The sequence below is a fragment of the Apium graveolens genome, chromosome 5, assembly GCF_009905375.1.
Source record: "Apium graveolens cultivar Ventura chromosome 5, ASM990537v1, whole genome shotgun sequence".
Classification (NCBI taxonomy): Eukaryota; Viridiplantae; Streptophyta; class Magnoliopsida; order Apiales; family Apiaceae; genus Apium; species Apium graveolens.
In genome coordinates, this window is record NC_133651.1 from 28190893 (window position 1) to 28214538 (window position 23646).

The 23646-nt window shown below is 35.0% G+C and overlaps 5 protein-coding genes across 5 annotated transcripts; 4 read left to right on the forward strand and 1 right to left on the reverse strand.

The window, feature by feature from the left end:
• Nucleotides 1-4656: 4656 nt before the first annotated feature.
• On the reverse strand, nt 4657-6418 carry LOC141659942 (uncharacterized). The gene is made up of 5 exons (XM_074466884.1): nt 5990-6418; nt 5721-5900; nt 5368-5636; nt 5155-5263; nt 4657-4692 (listed from the first exon to the last, which is right to left on the reverse strand). The coding sequence occupies exons 1-5, from the start codon at nt 6416-6418 to the stop codon at nt 4657-4659; spliced, it is 1023 nt and encodes a 340-aa protein (XP_074322985.1).
• Nucleotides 6419-9633: 3215 nt separating this feature from the next.
• LOC141723757 (angelicin synthase-like) lies at nt 9634-11479 on the forward strand. Its single transcript, XM_074525644.1, has 2 exons — nt 9634-10577; nt 10734-11479. Exons 1-2 carry the CDS (start codon nt 9687-9689, stop codon nt 11340-11342), a joined length of 1500 nt encoding a protein of 499 aa, XP_074381745.1. The 5' UTR covers nt 9634-9686; the 3' UTR covers nt 11343-11479.
• A 2912-nt stretch (nt 11480-14391) lies between these two features.
• LOC141659943 (F-box protein At4g22390-like) lies at nt 14392-15750 on the forward strand. The gene has a single exon (XM_074466885.1). The coding sequence runs from the start codon at nt 14392-14394 to the stop codon at nt 15748-15750; it is 1359 nt and encodes a 452-aa protein (XP_074322986.1).
• A 1812-nt stretch (nt 15751-17562) lies between these two features.
• LOC141661484 (cytochrome P450 736A117-like) lies at nt 17563-19583 on the forward strand. Its single transcript, XM_074468499.1, has 2 exons — nt 17563-18548; nt 18750-19583. Exons 1-2 carry the CDS (start codon nt 17592-17594, stop codon nt 19353-19355), a joined length of 1563 nt encoding a protein of 520 aa, XP_074324600.1. The 5' UTR covers nt 17563-17591; the 3' UTR covers nt 19356-19583.
• A 1194-nt stretch (nt 19584-20777) lies between these two features.
• On the forward strand, nt 20778-22536 carry LOC141661459 (angelicin synthase-like). Its single transcript, XM_074468474.1, has 2 exons — nt 20778-21671; nt 21818-22536. Exons 1-2 carry the CDS (start codon nt 20778-20780, stop codon nt 22424-22426), a joined length of 1503 nt encoding a protein of 500 aa, XP_074324575.1. The 3' UTR covers nt 22427-22536.
• The last annotated feature ends 1110 nt before the right edge of the window (nt 22537-23646 follow it).

The following is a 23646-nucleotide window of genomic DNA, read 5'->3' on the forward strand; positions in this document are numbered from 1 at the left end:
TGATCATTAAAGTTAAATGTAGCTGGCTAAGGTAAGCAACTCCAGTTCTTGCTAAAATCAATTTCTATAAGATTGCTATGAATATTCCTGTTTTAAGTCGACTGAATGGATTGCAATGTATGAGAGGGTTAGTTATGCTGATCTGGGAGAAACAGATGCACTTCACAATGTAGCACTGTATTTTTCATTAGTATTCTGAACTAGCTTCAGCCAATAAAATGTTCTGTAGTTGCTGCCACAAACCACCACCAGAGAATAATTTCATGTTTCAGATGCTGGATAAGAAGGTACCTCGTCATAAACAGGGAATTTTAGCCATTTACCGACCGATTTCTTTTGTTTGATCAATTTGATTTCTTGTATATTGGAGGAGAAATAAATTTGGAGGAGGACGTAGATCTTGTGAAGAATTCCTTTTTAATCTCTAAACTACCATGATTGAAATCTTTTAAGGCTACATAATTACAAGTTGTGTAATGCACATTGTTCCGGTTCAGCGTAGAGTTACTAGAAACAAAGATTTAGGGTGTAAAGGGCGATTAACTTTGAAAGCATCCTATCTTCTGTGAGTAAGATTTATCCTCTGTATAAATCAACTAAACGAGACCACACTTCTTTACTTAAGCGATTTCTTATCTGAACTAACGAATAATGTAGTCTGGTTCCCTTGGGCTTAACGAATTTTAGCTAAACTCATTGGAGATGGTGGTAGGGAAATGATTAAGCTGCTGCTAAGTTACTTAAGAAACATAGGGTTTATATTCCGTTGTTTTAATTGGGTTGATCGCCTTCCAGGACTAAAGGGAAAGGTTGAGAAAGTAGCGGGCGAGGTTGATACCAGGGTAGTACAAACATCGCATAATAAGTATGCAAACAAAGATTTTGTATTCATTTTGCTTGAGATTCAGGAACAGAACACGGATACAGGATATTATATTGATAAAGAATGGCAGAATGCATTAGATCTGAAATCTTGGTACTCATGTTTTGGTATCCATTTGTCAAGTACTCTTGTTTTTATTGGCATCAACCCGCATCTAAATGTAAGTGAACGAGTAATGGTCCATAGATGCCAAAAAGCTACAGTCTGCTATACAATTTGGGAGATATCAGAAATAAGTTTCAGAATAAAATTCCCCCGAGTTCTTCAACAACTCCGGCGACCCTAAACCAAGGGTGCATGTCAGAGCGGCACGGGCATGCCAAAATGGGCATGCCATGACGTCATTTAGCCAGATATGTTTTTTCATGATTCGGCATGCCTTTTTACTAATTTTTTTTTATTTTTTATTTTAATATTAGAAATATTCAGAAATAACAAATATAATTTTAAAATATTTACATCTATACTATACTATAATAGTCGGAATGGAGTATAATTTATAGTTTGGTTAACCCCTCATTTTGGTTATTCTTTTCCATCACGACCGTTGGATATTCTTCATCAAATATTTAGAGCCGTTAAATCCAAATACTAAAAAAAATACATTCCACAAGTTTTCAGGTTCGAATCCTGTCAACAACAAACATTTATATTATTATTTATAAAGATACATATAAGTTCTCAGGTTCGAATCCTGTTAACAACAAACATTTATATTATTTATAAAAATATATATATATATATAAGTTTTCAGATTCGAATTTTACTCACTAACAACAAACATCTACATTATTATTTATGAATAAGATCTCATCAATCATATACTAATACTATTTGTACTATTTGAACCTAACTTGAAATTATAATTATATAATCATTATTTAGTATTTAATTATTTATATAGAATTTTAATAAAATTATTTTATATTTAATTATATTTAATTGATAAATGGCATGCCATTTGGACATGCCTTTCATGCCTATAGGCATGTCTTCCGGGAGTCTCGTGACAGGTAACATACCTAAACCCTCACCCTTTGATCTATTTTTCCTAAACCAAGTTTTTGTTTATTCATTTTTTTATAAATCAAAATTCAATTTTATTCCAAAAAATATACATTTTAAGTTAAAAATGTATTTCGTTAATTATTTTAAATAATTAAATAATTTCTCTCAATTCCTTGAAAACTATTTTCTGTATTATTTTCAAAATACAAATTTGATTTAATTATTTATAATTTATTTTAATTAATTAATTATTATTTAATTGATCGATTAATTCTTTTAATCGATTAATTTTACTTATAAATAGTTAAATGAAATGTAGTTATTTATAATTGAGCCAAATAATATTTTAAAATTATTTTAAAATTTTAAAAATATAGGAAGGTATTGAATAATCAATTAATATTATTATTAATTGAATTATTCTTATTTTATACATAATAAATAGACCGTTTGTCCGTTTAATACAAAACGAACGCGTCTAGACTCAGAAAAATATTGTGCTTCCATTAAAAATACTTTCGAGACATAAATTCTTTTGTATTGAAAGGTCGCTTATTTTGCGAGTCGTTCTGATTTGAATATTTTAAAAGTATCGAACCATATCTTTTGACGAATCAAGTTATGTGTTATATGAATTATGTGATACGTGAATTATGTGCTTACGTGTGTGAATTATGTGTATAAATGACTTGAGATTTATGTTTTTAATTGTTCTATTATTTATGTGTGGGCTATTGTATGAGTAGATGATAAAGTTTTTGACGAGGAGTTCGTCGAATAATTATTGTTTAGACGATTAAAGTAGTATCTTTTAATTATAGATGTGAGGTTTAACCGCGTTGTTTGAAAGAAAAGAGAATTATTTGAATAGAAGAAAATGGTAATGTTATGAAGTGAAATGAGACAAGAGAACGAGATAATGGTGTTGGTTTAAGCGTGCATAATTACTTAAAATCAAAGGCAAGTATTTCTCCACTGTTCTACTTCCAGATAGTTAAATGTTTTACATATCAAAATATTTAATTCTGATTATGCAAGTACTATTTTACTATTCTACGTTTAGAATAGTTAGATGTTTTTACATATCCGTATGTGCAGAATTTTAAATTATACAAGTGTTCGTTATTCTAAATTCAGAATAGATAAATGTTATATGTTTTAAAAGAACTCAAGATGTTTTTTAATTATTCATGAGGGAACTGAATTATTAAGTATGTCGATTGATTTGGCTCATTTCTTAAAATATTTTAAGATTGGATGATTGTGTAAGAGACCGTGGCGACATTCTAGTGTGAGCTATGTATTATATTTAATTATAGAGTTAATTTCATATTGCACCCCAACGCTTTCAGGTAAATGCAGATTTGGCACAGAACTTATGAAATATACAATCAACATCCCTCTACTATTAGACCCCCAACATAAAACAACCTTTAGGCAGATCCCCGTTATTGTTGACCGTGAAGTAACAGTCAACCGGGGTTAATAAGGGAAATAGACCATGTAACGGTCATTTCTGCTTGTATATAAACATGTAAGTATTTTTCTGAGTGAAATTCAATTGTTCTCATCTAATTTCTGAAACAGAAGTGTTGGTTATGGCTGGAAGATGTGTATGCGGCAGTTGGATCATCGAACAAACAGCATGGACGGAAGCAAATCCAGGGAGGCGATTCATCACCTGTTCCGATCGAAGGTGCTACAGAACATTCCGGTGGTTGGATGCTCCAGTTTCCGATCAAGCTCAAGTGATTATTCCGGGCTTGATTAGAAGGATTAATCATTTGGAAGCTGATAATAAAGCTTTGGAAATGGCTTTGGGATCACAAAGAGAGGAAAAAATAGCTGCTTGTTTTAATTATTCATGGAGCATGGCCATGTTGATTTTAACCTGGGTTGTAATTTTTACAATTGTAATGTTTAAGAAAGAGGATGATGGAGAGATGTAATATTTATGAATTTGTTCACATGTATTTTTATCTATGATCAATGACAAGTACTGGTGTGTTTTTAAATTTTTTAAGCATCAAATATAAACTACAGAAAGATAACAATGTCAAATATCTTAGCAAAAGTCATTGAGATTAACGTATTAAGCATCCACAGTCATGTTACACAATATGAAATGATCCAAAATAGCAGATTTAGTAGCAGATAGACAAACAAAAAATGGTCCAAACAAAATATGGTCCAAACGAACTTAGAATGCAGTGAAATAAGAGTCCTAATCAACTACTTCTTCTCAAGTAGTTTTCTTCTTCTCGCGGCAGCAACTTCCAATTTTTTTAAGGTAGTGACTGATACTTCAAGCCCCTCAATAGCTTCACACTGAACATTCATTGCTCCCAACTTAGAAGGATGTTTAAATGGCTTCATAATACCACCATGTGAAATGGTCTTCTTAGTCTCCGGGCTTTTCTTCTTACTCTCCGGGCTTTTCTTCTTACTATCCGGGCTTTTCTCTTCTTCTTTATCCTTTTTCTTTTCTTTTAACTCTTCTTCTGACTTCTTCAGAGATTCTTCAAGGGCTGCTTTCATGATCTCATCTTCTTGTTATTTTTTCAGGCGTGCATCCCTTTTTTTAATTTCCAAATTGACTTTCTAAAATAACAATGTCAGTTTTTAATACATTTGTTAGTGAGGTAAATGTAATAGTTAGTAGTGATTGTACAAACATTTGATTTGCAGGTCCTGGTGTTGTGGCCCTCTTCTTTGCAGTAAAAACACCTGGCAATCTTCTTAACAAGCCCTACTTCTTCAGCCTCCTAGCCTTCTTCAAGCTCCCTCTCAGGGTCCAATTCCTAGTACAATAATAATACAACATAGAATAATAATGCAACATACAATAATAATGCAACATACAAGATTTAAGTTAAAGGTTACCTGTTTTTTGCATGTCCTAGAGTTATGACCAAATTGTTGACAGTTTTCACATCTGAGAGAAGTTTGTTTTCTTTTGAGCATTGTAGGGTTATTATGCCTTGCCTCAACAACCATATCCTTATTCTTCTTTCTGTTCTTTTTTGGCTTTCCAGGTGTAATTTTGACCAATGGAGGTAAAGGGAGGTCCACGCTTTCATCCACCTTCTCCCAATATTGCTCTCCATTAATTGGCTCCAAGACATGGTTGTATACATTAAGATATGTGGATCTTTTGTACACTCATGAATGTAATCACATGGGTTATCTTTTTTAAATAAAATGCAGGCACATGCATGAAAACATGGAATGCCTGTCAACTGCCATTTACGACAAGCACAAACATGCTTCTTCAGGTCTACTACCATTTCATGTCCTCCTGCACTCATGGTCACATGATATTTATCTCCCCCATTCCACACTGGTGTTGCTCTAGTTGCAACTTTCATAGCTCTACAGGACAGAAAAATAATTTTTTTAAATAACTTTGATCTACTTGCAACTGTCATAGTACAGTTTAAAGAGAAGAGTGCAAGAGAAAAGTAAACATCACTTACTTGTCTATTTTTTTTAAAGCCTGTGTACAAAAAATGGTGTTCCTCCTCTCAAACTTGGTCTTTCTTCTTTGAATCCTTTGCATACAAGACAGGTGAATAGACTTGAACATTGTTAGAATACCCATTTCCCTAAATGGATTGATTGCATTGTTGAAGATCTCGCAATTGTTATTGACAAAAGTATCACACTTACAAATATCTCTAAAAGCACATCTACTCCATTGGGAGCTAGGTTTCTGAGCTAACCATGTGTATGCTTTTAAGTGCAACTGTTAACAATATAGTAAAATAAAATCAATACAAGTACAACAATTATATGCTGAGAACTTTTAAATGCAAGTGTGAGGAAATACCTTTTTCAGATTTTCCATGTGCTTATTAAAAAAGTATTCACTGGTTGACTTGGCAGCTGCCCAAAGTGCTCCTCTAATCCCAACCCCATTGTACACATTAGAGAGGTTATTGTATAAGTGCATCACACAAAACCTTTTCTCTGCTGCTGGGAAGTACTTTTCCAATGCATTTACTAAACCCTAAATAGAAATGTGCAGCGAAGAAGTTAATATACAACTACTTGACCAAGTGCATTAAAAAGACTCAACAACTTAAGAATACTCATTACCTTCTGCCTATCTGAGATGAATGTATAGCCCCCATCATTTTCAATCCTAAGGTCTTCTTTAAGCAAGCTTAAAAACCAATCCCAGCTTTGTCCATTTTCTGCTTCTACCTGGGCCCATGCCACAGGATACATCCCATCATTGGGATCTGTGGCCACATCACTCAACAGAATCCCCTTGAAGGGTCCTTTTAAGTGACACCTATCTAACCCAATTAAGGGTCTACAACCTGACAAGAATCCAGCTTTTAGAGGGCCAAGACATACATAAAACCTTTTAAATCTTCTACCTTCTACTCCAGCTTCAGCAGGCTCTGTCATGAGTTTGACAGTTGTATCTGGCATGGTCTTCATAAGTTCATTTCCATAACTGTACAACTTTTTAAATTCTTGCTCATGATTACCCAGAATTTTCTCTTTTGCTTTCCTCATGGCCCTGTAAATCATAGAATAAGCAACTGAACACTTTAAGTCATTCACTACTTGTTTATGGAATGATGATAATTTCCATGTTGGATTTAGTCTGATCTGATCTTCATAAGCATTTATGATCTTCATAAAACATATGTTCTACTTAATTACTAACATGCATGCTTATAAACACCTCTCAAAGTATATATACGATCATAAATTAACATCAAAAGCAGAGAAAGCAGAGAATCGAGTAAGAATAGTCACCATATTTGTTGTTTGTATGACCGTAATGGGGCATTACATCATCATCAGGAGCTCCGTCTTTCAGGGGTCTTAGTATGCCCCTCATTGCTGTTTAGATTTAGGGTTTATGCTGAGAGTTAATTAGGTTAAATTATGGGTTTTAATTAGATAGAAAACTGATTTGGGTTCATGTTGTTTTAATTCAGTATACAATACACACACTTATTTGACCGTTAATTCACGGTCAAACATAACGTCAAAATCCCCAAATTGGATGACAGGGTGTTTAATGCCAGGTATCACATAGTTTATGGGTGCAGATTGTATAAATTTAAAGTTTTGTACTAATTTTGCACTTACCTGAAACCTATGGGGTGCAATATGAAATTAACTCTTAATTATAATACCTTGTTATGCCAATGTGTGTCTTGGGTACCCCTTTATTTTATAAATGCATATGAAATTATAATACTGAACATCCTTATCACGAATACGTACATTATACCCAGATTCTGCTTTATGCAGTATTATACGCAGGTAACACGCATGTCAGTTAAATTAGTGGATGCTATGAGCAGGATGCTAAAGTCTGAGATTTATAATGCTGCTGTGAAATGCGGTTTACTAGATATTGGGATGAAATTAATCGATTACAAGAAAATCGTAGAAGGGTTCAGAAAAAACCGATAGTTCTTCTCCAAGTTATTATTCATAATGACCAATACAAAATCAGAAATCCAATTTTTTTATTATATTTGAAAGCACATTTTTAATGTCGCTGCGAAGTGTGCCCTAATAAATTAGTTATTATAAAAAATAACCCAAAATTTTATAATTATAACTTTTGATATCTTATCATTTTTTAAATTTGTGCTGGAAGGTAAAAACATATAAGAAAAAAAAATTCAGTTTTGCTTTGAAAAAATATATTGTAATTTGTTATGTTATTAGTTTGTAAAAATTATAGATGAGATATTAGAGTTCTAAATTACAAATAACAAATTATTACTAATCACTTGAATATTTCTATAATATTTTTTTTATTTTTTATTAATATTTTAATTATTTTAATTATTTTAATTATTTTAGATATATTGTGTTTATTTTTCTAAATTTAAATCTTAATTTTTTGGTAAGAAAACTATCAAACAATGTTATCATGATCTATTCATCTTCAATTCTTTAAATTTTCATAAACACCGTTAAATAACTTGTAATTTATATAAACCAAATTTAAGTAAAATATCAAAAGATAATAAAATTTTGACATCGACGAATTAAAAATTAATGTACAATTTCCAAAGTTACGAATATATCAATAACTGTTAGGTATGAAGTGCAACACGGGGGGTGAATGTGTTTTCTTTATTTTACTTCTTAAAAATTAGATAGTGTTTCGTCTTTGGAACTCAACAACTAGATATTAGTTTTTAGTGATAAATAACTAAATGTAAGAGACACAAGTAATTTATCAAAATTCACTTGATTTATATTTAAATCAAATTTGTTGTTCCACAAATTTGTGTTCTTGAATGATAAAAATTCACTACTTCTCTTGAGAGAATACAAAATTTCTAGATTAGTTTTGTTAATTCTAAACAAAGGAACCGTGACATGTTTTATAGAGCAACATGCACAACTTACAAAAATTGCACTAACATGGACTAACCCGTATTTTAAAGTCTATTTGTTCATTTTCACTTTAAGTGTAACAAATCTTCATACAATTTAACAGGTCTGTGACCCTCCTTTGTCCAATTCATCTTGACCCTTGATATTGCATTCTTCAAGCTGCATTTGTAGACTTTCCAATTCAATGATAGAATTGTATGTTGACTAATAATCTTGGATCTTCAAGTTGTATGTATTCTAAATTTTGAAACTGTTGTCGAGATCTATTTTACTGCACAGAGAAGTCACATATCGATATGTAGAATGACTACTTCTCTATAAGTATTATGACTTGTTGATATTTTCAGTTTTCTACAAGTGGATTTTAACTTGTCGATATCTCCAGTTCTATACATGCAGATTTTGACTTGTCGATAAAATAAAATGGTATATTCTTAAAACTCGTCTTGAAAAATAAAATGATATAGATTAAGAAACAACCGTAGATTGTGAATGTGCGTATATAATTGTAAGATAAGATAAGATTTGATCTCGATACAATTTGTAAAATTATAAATTATACTTTAAGGTTGGCCGAGTAAAAAATATATGCAATTATTGGTAGATAATTCGACTATGTTCAAACTCGGCTCAAGTTTGACTCAGTTTAGTTGTTCGTGAACAAATTCATGTCCGACTAAACTCGACTTATTAAGAACAATTAAACTCAATTTAATTTGGATAGAACCCGACTCGACTCTATTCATCGACGGTCTCCACCAAATTAATACATATTCTTGATGCAGCCAACACCATGTCACACCAAAAATCACACGGAAAAGATTCTTAAAATGTGAGTCACCTTTTCTACCGTTTGTTACTCATATATATGTACAATGGACCCACACGTGTTATTATTCGTTCCACTAATTTAAACATATCATTTTATTTCAAGAATTTTTTTGATATCTCTAGATTCTAGCATTGCTCTTTTAAGTTAGAGATTAATTCACGTGTCCCAAATTTTTTTTTCCAAATCTAAAACACGAGTTCAATTAAAAAAAAATAAGTTAAGTAATAGCCCGTTACAAGGTACGGATTTAAGACTTATAAATTATTAGATTATCCTTATAAAATGGTCAATATTTTAACAAGAAAGCGTGAAAGATCAACTCAACTACGAAAAAAATATTGATTTGATCTATTTTTTGTATTTTTGATTAATTGTAAAGTATTTTTATAGATGTATAACTAATTATGAATGAATTGTTTTGATGTTTTAAATAAATAGTATCCCAAGAGTACACAAAATTCTAATTACAAGATATTGTTGGATTAATTATGAAAAAGAAAGATATTGTCCGATTTTGAAAAGATTCAAATTAATATTTACACAGTGACCACAATTCGAAAGCCAGAAGAAACCCAAGAAATGGCTATGGTTTTAGAGCTATACCCCTGTTTTGTAGCATTCTTTGTCTTGTTTTTTGTCACATTTTTTGTCTACGGAGGGCTAATTTTCAAGAAAGAGGTGCAGCCACCTTCTCCCCCAAAGTTTCCAATAATTGGAAACCTTCGTCAACTTGCCCAAAACAAACACATTACACTTAGATCATGGGCTCACAAATACGGGCCAATGATGCTAATTCACATGGGAAGTAAACCTACTCTGGTTGTCTCATCAGTTGCTGGAGCTAGAGAGATTTTGAAAACCCAGGATCTGGTTTTTTCGAATAAATTTAAAACAAGCATTGCCAGAAAAATCTTCTACAATGGCAAGGACGTGGCGTTAGCTTCTTACAGTGAGTATTGGAGACAGGTCAAAAGTTTGTGTGTTCTTCAGCTGTTAAATAATAAGAGGATTCAGTCATTTCGGAACGTTAGAGATGAGGAAGTAGCGCTCTTGATCCAAGATATCAAATATTCATCTTCCAAAGTAGTCAATTTGAAAAAATTATTCGCAACTCTTACTTTTAATATAGTGTGTCGCGTTACAGTAGGGAAAAAATACCAAGGGGGTAAAGAGGCTGCGTTCAAGAAATTGCTTGGGCAATTGTCTGGGCTGTTGAGTTATTCTGGTGTTGGTATTTATGTACCATGGTTGCATTGGGTTGAGAATTTCAGTGGTTTTAGCAGAAGAGTGGAAAAAGTAGCTAAAGAACTTGATGATTTTCTAGAAGGTGTTGTGGAAGATCACATTATTGCAATGGAAAATGAAGGTGCGGTAAACCAAGATTTCGTGTCCATCTTGCTTGAGAACTGGAAACAGAACAAAGATAATGGCTTTTCAATTGATAGAGAGGGCATCAAAGCAGTTACCTTGGTAAGTATAGCAGCTCTCTCCCTGCTCCCAGCATTCGGAACAATTATTATATCTGATTCAGTAATGTGACATTTCATATCTATAGATTAAAATGTAGCATCTGTTATAAAGTCTGATTTTATTAATTTGACATTTGGTACATATATTGCAATGTAGGATATGTTTATTGCTGGGACTAATACGACAGCATCAACTTTAGAGTGGACAATGGCCATGCTAATGAAAAATCCAGACATCATGAGCAAATTGCAGAATGAGGTGAGGACAATAGGCAAAGGCAAGACAAAAATCTCTGAGGATGATCAAGAAAAAATGCAATATTTGAAAGCAGTGTTTAAAGAAAGTATGAGAATCAACACTCCAACTCCACTGCTTTATAGAGAAGCCAGGGATGATGTGAAGGTGATGGGATATGATATAAAATCCAGGACTCGAGTATTTATAAATGTGTGGGCAATTGCTAGAGACCCTGCTCTGTGGGATAATCCAGAGGAGTTCCGGCCAGAGAGATTCGTAGATAATCCGATCAATTATAATGGCCTTCACTTTGAGTATCTTCCGTTTGGAGCTGGCAGGAGGATTTGCCCTGGTATGCGGTTTGGCATGGCAGTTGACGAGCTGGCATTAGCAAATCTGGTGAACATGTTTGATTTTGCAATGCCTGATGGAAAAACAACGGAGGATCTAGACTTGGATGGCGCAACTGGAATCTCTGTTGGTAAAAAATCTCCTCTGATGGTGGTTGCTAATCCACATTTCTATTAAGTAATTATATTCTCCATGAACTCTTTTCATCTCATTATGTGAAAATAGTGTAACAGGATTGAGTGGATTTGTTACGCTTATTATTGTCGAATAAAAATTTGTTTCCTGGGATCTTTTTCATAAAAAAATTATGTACTATTTTTGCATCAAAGATTACAAGATTTACTATTAAAGGTTCTTAAAGCTAATCGAGTGCCCGGCTCTGCAACAGATTAACACTCAAATCTTCTCCCAATTCAACCAGGTCACCGTGAGTACGCTGTAAAGTGCAGCTGAATATTAGTATAGTCACCCTTGATCTGGATTCTGGTTTTCTCAGCCAGCCCATTACAAACATACCGATAAAATATTCTATAAAAACAGGGACATCGAAATTTCATGTTAAAGTGAGTTGAGGATATAATGACCATTGTCAGAATAAGGCATTAGTGAAAAATGAAACACAACCCCCAGCAGATTAAGCCAGTAATTAACCAATAACACGACAACCTACTAAGTTACCAATTAAAGTGAAGTTTTCTTTGAAGAAATATTTTGAACATTTGGTAATAGTTGGTTGCTTGTGAGTTTTAGCCTTTTAGGCACACTTATTTTCCTAAAAATATTTATTCTGTTCAGGTCAAAATAAACAGAGCTGTCCATCTTCTCTCCTGAAGGCCTTTGTGCCTTCAAACAGTCCCTGCTTATAAATTTTACATAAGATATATGATTTTATATGTGATACCACGCTATCCTCTGCTCATACAAATTAAGACATTCATTTCATGACAAGATCACTTGCCTGACCATAATTCAAAACACCAGCAGCAGCCTCAACTCAACGTTTCCATAACAACTAAGACGTCCTTGTGTGAAATTCTCACCTTCCAAACATTTCATCACATAAATATAATCCGCTGGCTTTAACTCAAATCCAAGATTGTCCCAATTAAAGTTAACATTTTACTGCAGTAAACAAGCACTCAGTTTTTTAAGTAGTAAAAATAACACGAGACTAATGATATGTTATTGAGAAGATGTTAATTAAATTACCTTTGATGAGATGGCTCATAATCTTTTAAAGACGCTGCAACCCCAGATGTATGGTAGCTAGATCTAGCCCCTATTTCACAGAACACACACATGTCAGAATGTAGGAGAACATGGTCCAGTTGCGATTTCTATTGCAACTGTAACAACAGCTTTTGGCCTTAAAAACATGCAACAGTTTTTAGTTCACAAAAGATTTGCAGTGAAAAATAAACTTCCTAATTTTGTAATTGGATGAAATTATAGCTGAAGAAAAGACTTAAAGTTGTGCGATGAAACGCCCTGATTCTTTGAATCATGATGATATTATTAGTGTTTTTTTGTTCCTAATGTTCTGAAGAAAACTAAGGGAAAAAGAGCTTATGTATGCAGAAGTTAAATAAAACATACAACATAGAAAATGAATTGACTATAAGTTATGCACCCTGATGATGTTTATAATACTACAAAGGAGACTTTTTGCATATATTTATGGAGAATTGGAAATCTCCATCAACTTGGCCAAGAGAGACAAGTTTCACTTGGATCCTTGGCTCAGAAATACAGTCCATTGATGCTAATTCACTTGGGAAGTACGCCCGTACCGGTAGTCTCTTTGGCTAGCGAAGCTGAAGAAATTTTTAAAACCCATCGTCCCGTTCCTACCGTTGAATAGTATAAGATCAAGTTCTGGACTCTTGTGGAAGAGTAGAAGATATAGTAGTCCGGGTCTTCTCACACCTCTGGTTTAAATAAATTAATTGCTCATTTGGGATATTTTTCTAACACCTTAAATTTTCAATTTAACATAATGTCATAGCTCAATGACTACTTAAGAGCTACCAATGTATAAAATTGTACCAATAACTTTTAATATCCATATTTTAATATGTTCGCTGTTAGAACCCGTAAGAACAACAAAAATTTTAGAACCAACAATAGCCACACTTACGAGAAATCCGGGCATATGTGTAAATTACAGAGTTACAAGGCACTTTTCTTTACCTAGATTCACCAACATTCAAAAAAATTGTGGCCTATGCTCTGAACATCTTGTGCTATCATAAGTTTTGGACATAAATTATAATTTCTTGAACTCTAAGAAAATATTTTTGACCTTGTATGCTGTAGCTTCCAAGTAGAGTTGGCCAAATGGGCGGGTTTGAACCGCTCATTCGGGACCGGTTCGTACCGAAACCGTAAAAAATTCGGACCGAACCGGGCCGGTTCAAATCCGCACAGCTCGGTAATTCAGGTGAACCGAACACGAATACCAATTTTAGAACCCGGGACCGCACGAGCCCGCACGAGCCCGCACGAGCCGCACGACAAGCCAGCCCGCACAGCCCGAGCCGGCCCGCACAGCATCTTCTTTCTTCTTTCATTCTGATAATTTATCAAACACTTGGTGCTCATAGTTGAACTTGACAACAAATCTCTGTAACTTCCATCTTCCTCCAATTCACTAAATCCACAGTACACTAAATCTACCAGGTATATAAGCTACAACTAATTCATTTATGATTTTCTACTATGGATACAGTAAAACAACTAAATCTACTGGAAACGAGCTAAGTGCAACTAGAATTCACTTAACAGTCACTTCAACAACTTCAGGAACCGCACGGCCCGGTTCGTGATTCAACCCGCACGGCCCGGTTCGTGAATTCTTACGGTCCGGTTACGAATCCTGTAATCACGGTTCAAACCCGGCCCGAGCCCGATTCGTAATTCAGCGGTCCGGTTCAGTGTTCACTTACCGAGTGTTCAACCCGTGTGCGGCCCGGCCCGGCACGCACGGACCACACACTTGGCCAGCTCTACTTCCAAGATACACTATACATTAACCACCTTCCTTTCAGTTTGGGCCAGCCTTCCATATAAACAACCCAGCCCAACAGACTACACTACCAGGCCATATATATAAATAAAAACCCTCTTTCCTAATCCCTGAGCCCAAACAGTGTTTATACCAGGAAACATAACTGCGCAGCCTTAAACCCTAAACCCCCTTTGTCTCCTCATCTTATTACCAACAACAATGAGCTCATCACAATGTAATAACAACAACAACAACAAGTTCACTGATGATCTCTTAAGCAAGATTCTAATACGCTTACCAGTCAAATCACTTCTCATTTGCAGGGCTGTTTCGAAACCCTGGTGCTCTCTCATTTCTAGTCCAACATTCATTAAATCTCACTTTTGTCATGCCATTACAACACCTGGAGCTGATGACACTCTCATTGTCCAGGACTTCGATGGATTCTTCCAACGTAACCACATTATCTCATTTCTTAATCTCCGTGCTCCACAGCCTCAGACTACTCTTGCCCATCCATTCTCCAAACAAGGTCAGTCTCGTATTAAGCTTGTTGGTTGTTGTAGAGGCATTGCTTGTGTTTCGGTAGCTAATTATGACCCGAATGAGCTTAGCTTAAAAAGTTATGATGAGCGTCGTCCTGTTATGTATCTTTGGAACCCTGCTACTAGAAGGATTAAATGTGTGCCTATGCATAATGTACATTTTGATGATATGAGTGAGGTTGTTCAGGGGTTTGGGTATGATTGCGTAAATGATGATTTTAAGATTGTTAGGGTTGTGACGTATCCGTATAGAGTTGAGTTTAAGGAGGATGTTGATGAGGTTGAGGAGGTTGATGATGAGGTTAGGGTGGATGTTGAGGTGTATTCGGTTAAATTGGATGCTTGGCGGAAGCTTGGGGAGGATTGTATGCCGGAGGAGATTGTGGAGTGTCAGACTGCTAATTATGATATTTGTGTTGATGGTGTTTTGTGTTGTATTGCTGAGGGATTTCGTGGTGTTATGGCGTTTGATTTGAATAATGAGGTGTTTAATTGTGATGTTGAGTTCCCTGTTGACTCTATGATTTCGAGGATTATTAGTATAGGTGATTCGGCTGTTGGTTTCATTACCCTTGAGGAATTAGGTGGTCAGATTAAGTTTTGGAAATTGGATGATGTGGAATGTCTTCGTGGTGGTGGAGCTGAAGCATCTTGGTCTCTGATGGTAAGTATTGATGTGGATTTTGGGTGTATGCCTCTTGGCTACTATGGTTGTGGTGATTTTGTACTGCTAATTGATGGTCCTGTTTGGGTCTTGTATAATGCTGACAAAAAAGAGGCAACAAATCTCCCAATTAGGAAGTTTTGGCGTCAAAACTTTAGGTATACGGAGAGCCTAGTTACAATTCCAGGATCCAAAGAAGTGAGGTTGAATGGTATTGACGCTGAAGGTCAAGGTGAAAATAAAGATGAAAGTGAAAGTGAAGATGAATGTGAGAGTGAAAGTGAAGATGAATGTGAGAGTGAAAGCGAAGATGGAGATGGAGATCAAGTGAAAGATGAAGTTCAAGTGGAACACGAAGATGAACAGTAGATAAGTGAGAGGGGTAGTAATTTTGTTATTCAAGTGTTTGTTCATGGTTTTACTATCTGGCTTCAAGTATTTAAATCTGATAAGTGGCTACATCTATTTGTGATATTACTTCTGTTTAATGCCTGGACATAGTTTATTGCATGATTTATTATGCCTATACCAGCATCTGTTTATCTATTTCCTTTCCAGTTTAAAGGAATTTGACCTTTAGTAATTTTCTATTCTATTCTTCCTGTCTAGTTCCATGCTATTGCAGTGTATTATCTGAACTTAAACAGAACTGAAACATAAGTAAAGTCTCGACAATCCTGCCCAAGCACACTTGGAGCAATGTCTTGCGAAATATATAGAAATTGCCTCTTCCAAGGGTAGTGGCTGCAATTTGTAGAAAATTGAGTTCAATTAGAACTCATTACATTTCTGATTACAGCAAGAAGCTAACAAACCTAGGCTGCCTTAGTTTGTGTAAATACAGATCAAACTCTCTACTCTGCTCTTAATAACTTAACAAGTAAGTATATGGTGTTGAGGTCTAATGATAAAATATCTTAAGCTGATTACCAAAATTGATCGCAAGCTGTGTTATTATTGTGTTGTGTCTCTTGTTGGCTTGTTATATTTGGCACTTTAGTGTGTCACATGTACTTCTGGTAAGTTAGAGGATCAAATCTTCACCATTTCCTATCCCAGAATTAGAGGATCAAATCTTCACCATTTCCTATCCCAGAAATAGTGAAGTGCAGGGCATGTATTATTTTTTTTGGTAAATACTAGAATCAAATCTCAGCATTCCCTATCCCAGAAATAATCACTTTGTGGCTAGAGCACGTCGACGCAATCCGAACCCGATCCATTGACAGGCCTAGCTTGGAGAGTGATTGAGCTTTTTGGCAATACTTATTCTCCATTGTTTGAAAGGGTTTATTGTCACTTTTATGTTCTAGTAACAAGTATGACATATTTTGAGAAACCATTATGAGTTTCCTAAGTCTGATGTTGTATCTTGACAATAAAACGATGATGTTAAGCTTTCTTGTAAGTTGATACTTGATAGATCAGTAGTGTGAGTGTCATGGAAAATATCTTTTGTGCTGATACAGTTTAGGTGAGGAACATTAAGCAAGTCAAGAATAAGTAACTGAGGATGATAATCAACATTCCAGTTCCATCAAGGTGAAAGACACTAAACATTGATAAAAAAGTGTCAATCATATTTTTTTGGAAAAGAGATGTATTTTCTTATAAATGACAACAAAAATCAAGGAAAATGATCACAATTTCATATATAATAGTAATAATGAAGGGTGTGACAAAAAAATAACAAAAGCAGGTTCAATTTTAAGTTAAAAACAAAAGCTGACAAATTCTACTCTGCCTCTAAATATTTAATTATATTTTATATGTTCAATGTGAGAGACATCTGAGGTATGATTAATTTAATCAATTTTTTTTAAGCCCTAACAATCTTTAGTCAAAATCTTACAACTACAAGAATACTTAATATTTACTTTCTAATTTAGAGCAGTTGAATTTTAATTTTGATTAAGTTAATGACAACGAGAACCCAGTAATCTGTCTGTCCCCAGTTTCCTGGGTCACAATCTGTGTGTGAGCTACACACAGTTACACAACTACATAACATTCATAATGATATTAAAATGACACGTTTACCGGGAAATAGTAAAAATATACAGACATACAGTGACCATTTTGTATAAAAATTGTGCACTAGATAAAATTCTTATTATTGAATTGATATGAAAGAACTATCTATTTAAACACAAAGATTTGCACAGCTTGCAACAACTAAAACACATACAAAAAGCACAAAAGAAAGAAATATGATGAGGTTTTTGCAGTTACTGCAGCAAGAAGATGCAAGAATGTTGTTGCAAGACCTCATGTTTGCTCTTTTGCCCTTAATACTCTGCATCTTTCTTATCAAATGGCTATTCTTCAATGGTCCAGTAAGGAATAAAAACCTGCCACCTTCACCTTCAAGACTCCCTGTAATTGGAAACTTCCATCAATTAGGACAGCTTCCTCATCGGAATCTTCGAGATTTGGCACAAAAATATGGTCCTATCATGCATCTTTACTTTGGCAGTGTGCCTACTGTTGTGCTCTCCTCTGCTGATGCAGCCCGTGAAGTCATGAAAATTCAGGACTTGAGCTTCTGTGACAGGCCTGATTCGAATCTTGTCAGGAAATTGCTCTATGACATGAAGGATATATCTGCATCGTGTTATGGAGAGTACTGGAGGCAGCTCAAAAGTATTTTTATTCTCCAGATAGCAAGCAATAAAAGGGTGCAGTCTTTTCGTAACCTTAGAGAAGAAGAAACATTGGCTATGGTGAACAAGATTAAAGACTTGTCTGCTTCCTCATTACCGGTGGATCTAACTGAGTTGTTAATGACACTAACCAATGATATATCCTGTAGGTCTGCGTTTGGAAGGAAGTATAGTGAGGAGGGGAACGGCAGGGAATTTAAAATTTTATTGAGGGAGTTTTTGGAGTTACTAGGTGCTCACAGTTTTAGGGATTTTATTCCATGGCTTGGATGGGTTGATCGAATCAGTGGTTTGGATACTAGACTCGACAGGGTTTCTAAGCAAATTGATGAGTTCCTCCAAGGCGTTGTTCAAGAACACATCGGTGATCAAGAAATACAACTTGATGAAAACAACAATCACATCAAACACAAAGAAGACTTTGTCGATATCTTGCTCAGGGTTCAAAAGGAAACTACACATGGAATATCAATCAACAATGACAGTGTCAAGGCTATCCTCTTGGTAAGGACTAAACATGTCTTCCTTTTTTCTTTAGAGTAAACATGTTTGTGATCCCTAATATTGTACCATACTGGATATCTTTTTACTACTGATATCAATGTTAGGGTGTGTCATGTTTAAGTGTGTAACATTCTGCAATTGACCATTTCTTTAACTAAAGTATATGTGCATCTTGATAATAAATTATTATTTATGCTCTAGGATATCTATGCTGCTGGAACTGATACAATAGCTACATCCCTAGAATGGGTAATGGCAGAACTCTTGAGACATCCGAATGTTATGGAAACTGTGCAGAAAGAGGTCAGAGAAATTGTTGGTTGCAAACAAAATATAACAGACACGGATTTGGAGAAGATGCAGTATCTGAAAGCAGTGATAAAAGAAACTCTTCGTCTGCATCCACCAATACCCTTGTTGATTCCAAGATCAGCGCGCGAAGATGTGAAAGTAAACGGCTATGACATTCCTACTGGAACAATGGTTTTCATTAATGCCTGGGCTATAGGAAGAAACCCTGCAACATGGAATGAACCCGAGGAATTTCGGCCAGAGAGGTTCTTAAATTCCTCTATTGATTTTAAAGGACATGATTTCCAACTGATTCCCTTTGGAGCTGGAAGAAGAGGCTGCCCTGGAATCGCTTTCGCCATGGCCACCAATGAATTTGTGTTGGCTAATCTTCTGCATAAGTTTGACTGGAAACTGCCAAATGGAACAACAGAGGAGAATTTGGACATGAGTGAAACTGCTGGTTCTACAACTCACAGAAAACTTCCTCTTCTTGCTGTTGCAACGTCATGTTGATACTAGTGTACTTGGAACAAGAACAGGAGTCTCCGATAATAGTGTTGAATTTTGTATAATAAAAATATGATAGAGAGAACTGTTCAGACCTTTCTTTTCTACATAGGCTGATAGGCGATATATAGCACATTTGCCGACCAAATCTGCACATCTCTCAGCTCATTGTAGCTTTTTTAAGTCATTGTGCTCGGATGATATGTTAAATTGTTTGTTGATGCTCCAAGTATTTCTCCTGATAAGCTCTGTTGTCAGAAACATTAGTTTGTAGGATTTGAAATCCATAATATCAAATAAAGTTCATAACTTCAGTATGATTATGATAGTATCCACTAATACCACAAATGAATTGTGCTTTGTCTAACTTAAAAACATTGTTAAATCTGTTTCTGAGGATTTTCAAGGAAGTAATGAAGTTCATATCTTATAGAAGAGGACCGGAAAAACCTCTCATTATGGTTAAAGCCCAGAACATAAAAAGGTTCACTGTAATAAAATTTGTGGGTTATTTAAGTCGATCAAGGTTGTTTGACTAATCACTAATCAGTAATACTAAACTACCATTGACAGCTTCCCAACAATCGAAGATTATTTCTGTTACAATCCTAAAGATTTATATGTTACATCAATTAGTCTCAAAATTTAAAAGAGTGTTTTTCCTGGTTCTGATCCGATATATTGTCTCTTGACTTGGATGTTTGTGGTGATAGTTCTAAGTTCTAACTATTAGGACGTGCTGCAGTCTATGGTACCACTTGTTTTTTCCTGCGACAAGTGACAGGAGCCATTCTAATGCAATCGACAGTTTAAGGTGGTTAAGCATTTCATATCTCATCTTATGATAATTCCATCAAGTAGGAGAAGAGTAGGCATCTAACTGGAAAAGGAAAATTCATGCCAAACAAAAAATTAGGCACAAGTTTATCCTGTACACCAGTAGTTAAAGAAAGTTCAGCAAATAAGAACATATACACAACAAATTAACTGAGGATTAGGCATGCAAAATTTAAATATGAAGAAGAAGCTGGAGTCATTGATTAATCATTTAACATACTTTCAAACCGACAATTAGATGATGTTACAGAAATGCTCTTCAGCCTGTTAACTTTTTCTACTCTTCACTGTAAAGAAAACCTGATTAAGGGAATCTTGTTTTAGTCACCTTCCTGCAATTTTTTAGCCAGATTTTAGCCTCCGCCGCATTTTATAGCTGAAACTACATTAGGCTTATCTAATCTCCAAGATTCATTACACCTATCAGGACAGTTGGCTCAAAATCTGCTCGAGTACGATTAGGGCTGTGCAACCTAAACGTATACAGATATCCAATTTTTCCAAGCCAATTGTATCTTCGTGCATGTAAATATATATAGTGACCATGCGTTCTTCAGAGTTCTAATCCTAGGCAGAGTAACAGCAAAGAAGATGCTGGAGCAATATTCCCTAGACCTATCTTTCTTTGCATTGATTTCTGTCACAATTTTTCTCTATAAATGGTTAACTAGAAAAACAGCCTTAAAAAATTTTCCACCTTCTCCACCAAAATTTCCTATAATAGGTAACCTTCATCAAATTGGTCCAGACCTGCACATTTCACTTCGGGCCTTGGCTCAAAACTACGGTCCATTAATGCTACTTAAATTTGGAAGTGTGCCTGTCCTAGTTGTTTCCTCCGCTTCTGCAGCTCGGGAAATTATAAAAACCCATGATCTGGTTTTCTCGGACAGGCCTATTACACAAATCACCAATAGGATATTCTATAAAAGTAGGGATGTTGCGTTTTCTCGTTATAGTGAGTATTGGAGACAGGTAAAGAGTACTCTTGTTACTCAGCTCCTGAGTAGGAAAAAGGTCCATTCATTTAGCAATGTCATAGAAGAAGAAATTGCCCTTTTGATTCAAAATATCAAATATTCTGACTCAAAAATAGTAAATTTAAGCGATTTGTTTATTGAACTAACCAGTAATGTAGTCTGCAGGGCAGCACTAGGAAAGAAATATGCAAGTGATAAAGGGAATTCTTGTAGTAACTTCCTCTGGGAAATTACTGAGCTTTTAGGTTATTTTAGCAGCATGGGGGATTACATTCCATTGATGTATTTGGTTGATTGGCTTAAAGGTTTTAAAAGGAAGGTGGAGAGAGTAGCAAACGAGGCTGATGCTTTTCTGGAACATGTAATTAAAGATCATCAAAATTCTATTGCATCAGATAATAGTTATACAGACAAAGACTTTGTATCCTTTTTGCTTAAGATTCAGACAGAGAACACCGATAATGGCTTTTCTATCGATAAAGACTGCACTAAAGCTCTTATCATGGTAACAAACGAAATTTCTCCCTTTCAAAATATTGATCATCTTTTAGTCTTCACACTCACACATAACATTGTCTTCAGGGATTGATATGAATTAATATTGTAACAAATAATAACTGGATCCACTCTATTGTTGCATACTTCCCGCAGGATATTCTTTTTGCTGGAATTGAAACACCAGCAACAACTTTAGAGTGGACAATGGCAGCCCTGATAAAAAATCCGGACATTATGTTTAAATTGAAGAATGAGGTGAGAGAAGTAGGCCAAGGCAAATCAAAAATAGATGAGGGTGATTTAGACAAGATGAACTATCTGAAAGCAGTATTGAAAGAGAGCATGCGATTGTATATGCCAGCTCCACTGCTACTTCCTAAAGAGTCAAGGCAGGACGTAAACGTAATGGGGTATGACATCGAAGCTAGGACACAAATACTCATAAATGCCTGGGCAATTGCAAGAGATCCATCTCTATGGGACAATCCAGAAGAGTTTTGGCCTGAGAGGTTCTTAAATAATCCTATCGATTACAAAGGCCTTCACTATGAATATCTTCCCTTTGGAGGCGGGAGGCGGATTTGTCCAGGGATTCATTTTGCAACTGCCATTATAGAGCATGCAATAGCGAATATAGTTCACAATTTTGATTTTGAATTGCCTGATGGAGAAAGATTGGAGGACTTGGACATGACTGGTGTCATGGGCATCAATGTTCGAAAAAAATCTCCCCTCTTGGTAATTGCAACACCACATGTTTAATTACTAAGGCTGCATCTATAGTTGATTAATTAGCCTGGAGCCCAAACTGGTAATATGTCAGTACTTGTCCTAATAATAGGTGGATCAGGCTATAAATACATATATTTATCTATTGTTTTCCAAATCAGGGCTGAACTTTCAGATACTTCTTCTTACGGCTAGATGTATCTTTAACTCGCAAATATGTTATCAGCAACTATTGTTTGCCGAGTCATGAACCAAGGTCCCAGGGTACAACCATACAAGTACTCTATAGGCGCATCAATGCGTCATCTTCATGATTAAATCACTGAGTACTTTGTCTTGATCGAAATCCATTCTAAATCTTCAGAGCTCAATCATGGGCTCCAGAGTGCATGATTAAAATAGGAATCCAGAATTATGAGAAGTTTCTCTCTGTTTTAGGCTTGTTGCTCAAAACATAGACAAACATGTATATTCTTGGCAAACTAAATAAAGGCATCTAAATTACTCGACTTTTTTCATAAACGCCTGAGGTACTATGATTTCCATATGCATTATCCAGCATGGTGGAAGTTGAAATGTGCCACAAATCACAGACTTCACAGAGTAATTGGTACGCTGTTATATAACGGAACTCAGTTTAAAGATTTCAATTTTAAAAAGTCTTTTGACAAATTCAAATGGCAAGGCAAAACATGTCCTTTTCACTTTTTCCCTTCATTTTCAACGAGTTCATGGTGGATTTAAAATACTCCGTATCTTCTTTCTGCAGCCCAGTTTAACAGTCAATGAAGTCTAATTAATAGCAAAATTATTGTTAATTAATAGCAAAGCAAACAGGGTAGGCAAAGAAAGTGTTATAACTGAAGCAAAAAAGATTATAATAAACGTAAAGAAAGAACACCGGTATTGGTGTATTGTAGTTGTAGCTAATAATGCTGAAAAATTAATAATATAACATGTTTAAATACCACCATTGATCAATATTAGAGTAATGGATTAATTAATAGGCCTTAAGAACTAATTGTAACTACACAAGAATATTAAAACATTATCAAATTTGACTAAACCAAAGAAGAGGTTCGAAGGAGTTTTAGCCAGAGAGGTTCTTACATTCCTCTATTGATTTCAAAGGACATGATTCCCATCTGATTCATTTCGGAGCTAGCAGAAGAGGCTGCCCTGGAATCGCTTGTGCCAAATGGAACAACTGCGGAGAATTTGGATATGAGTGAAAGCACTGGTGTCGCAATTCT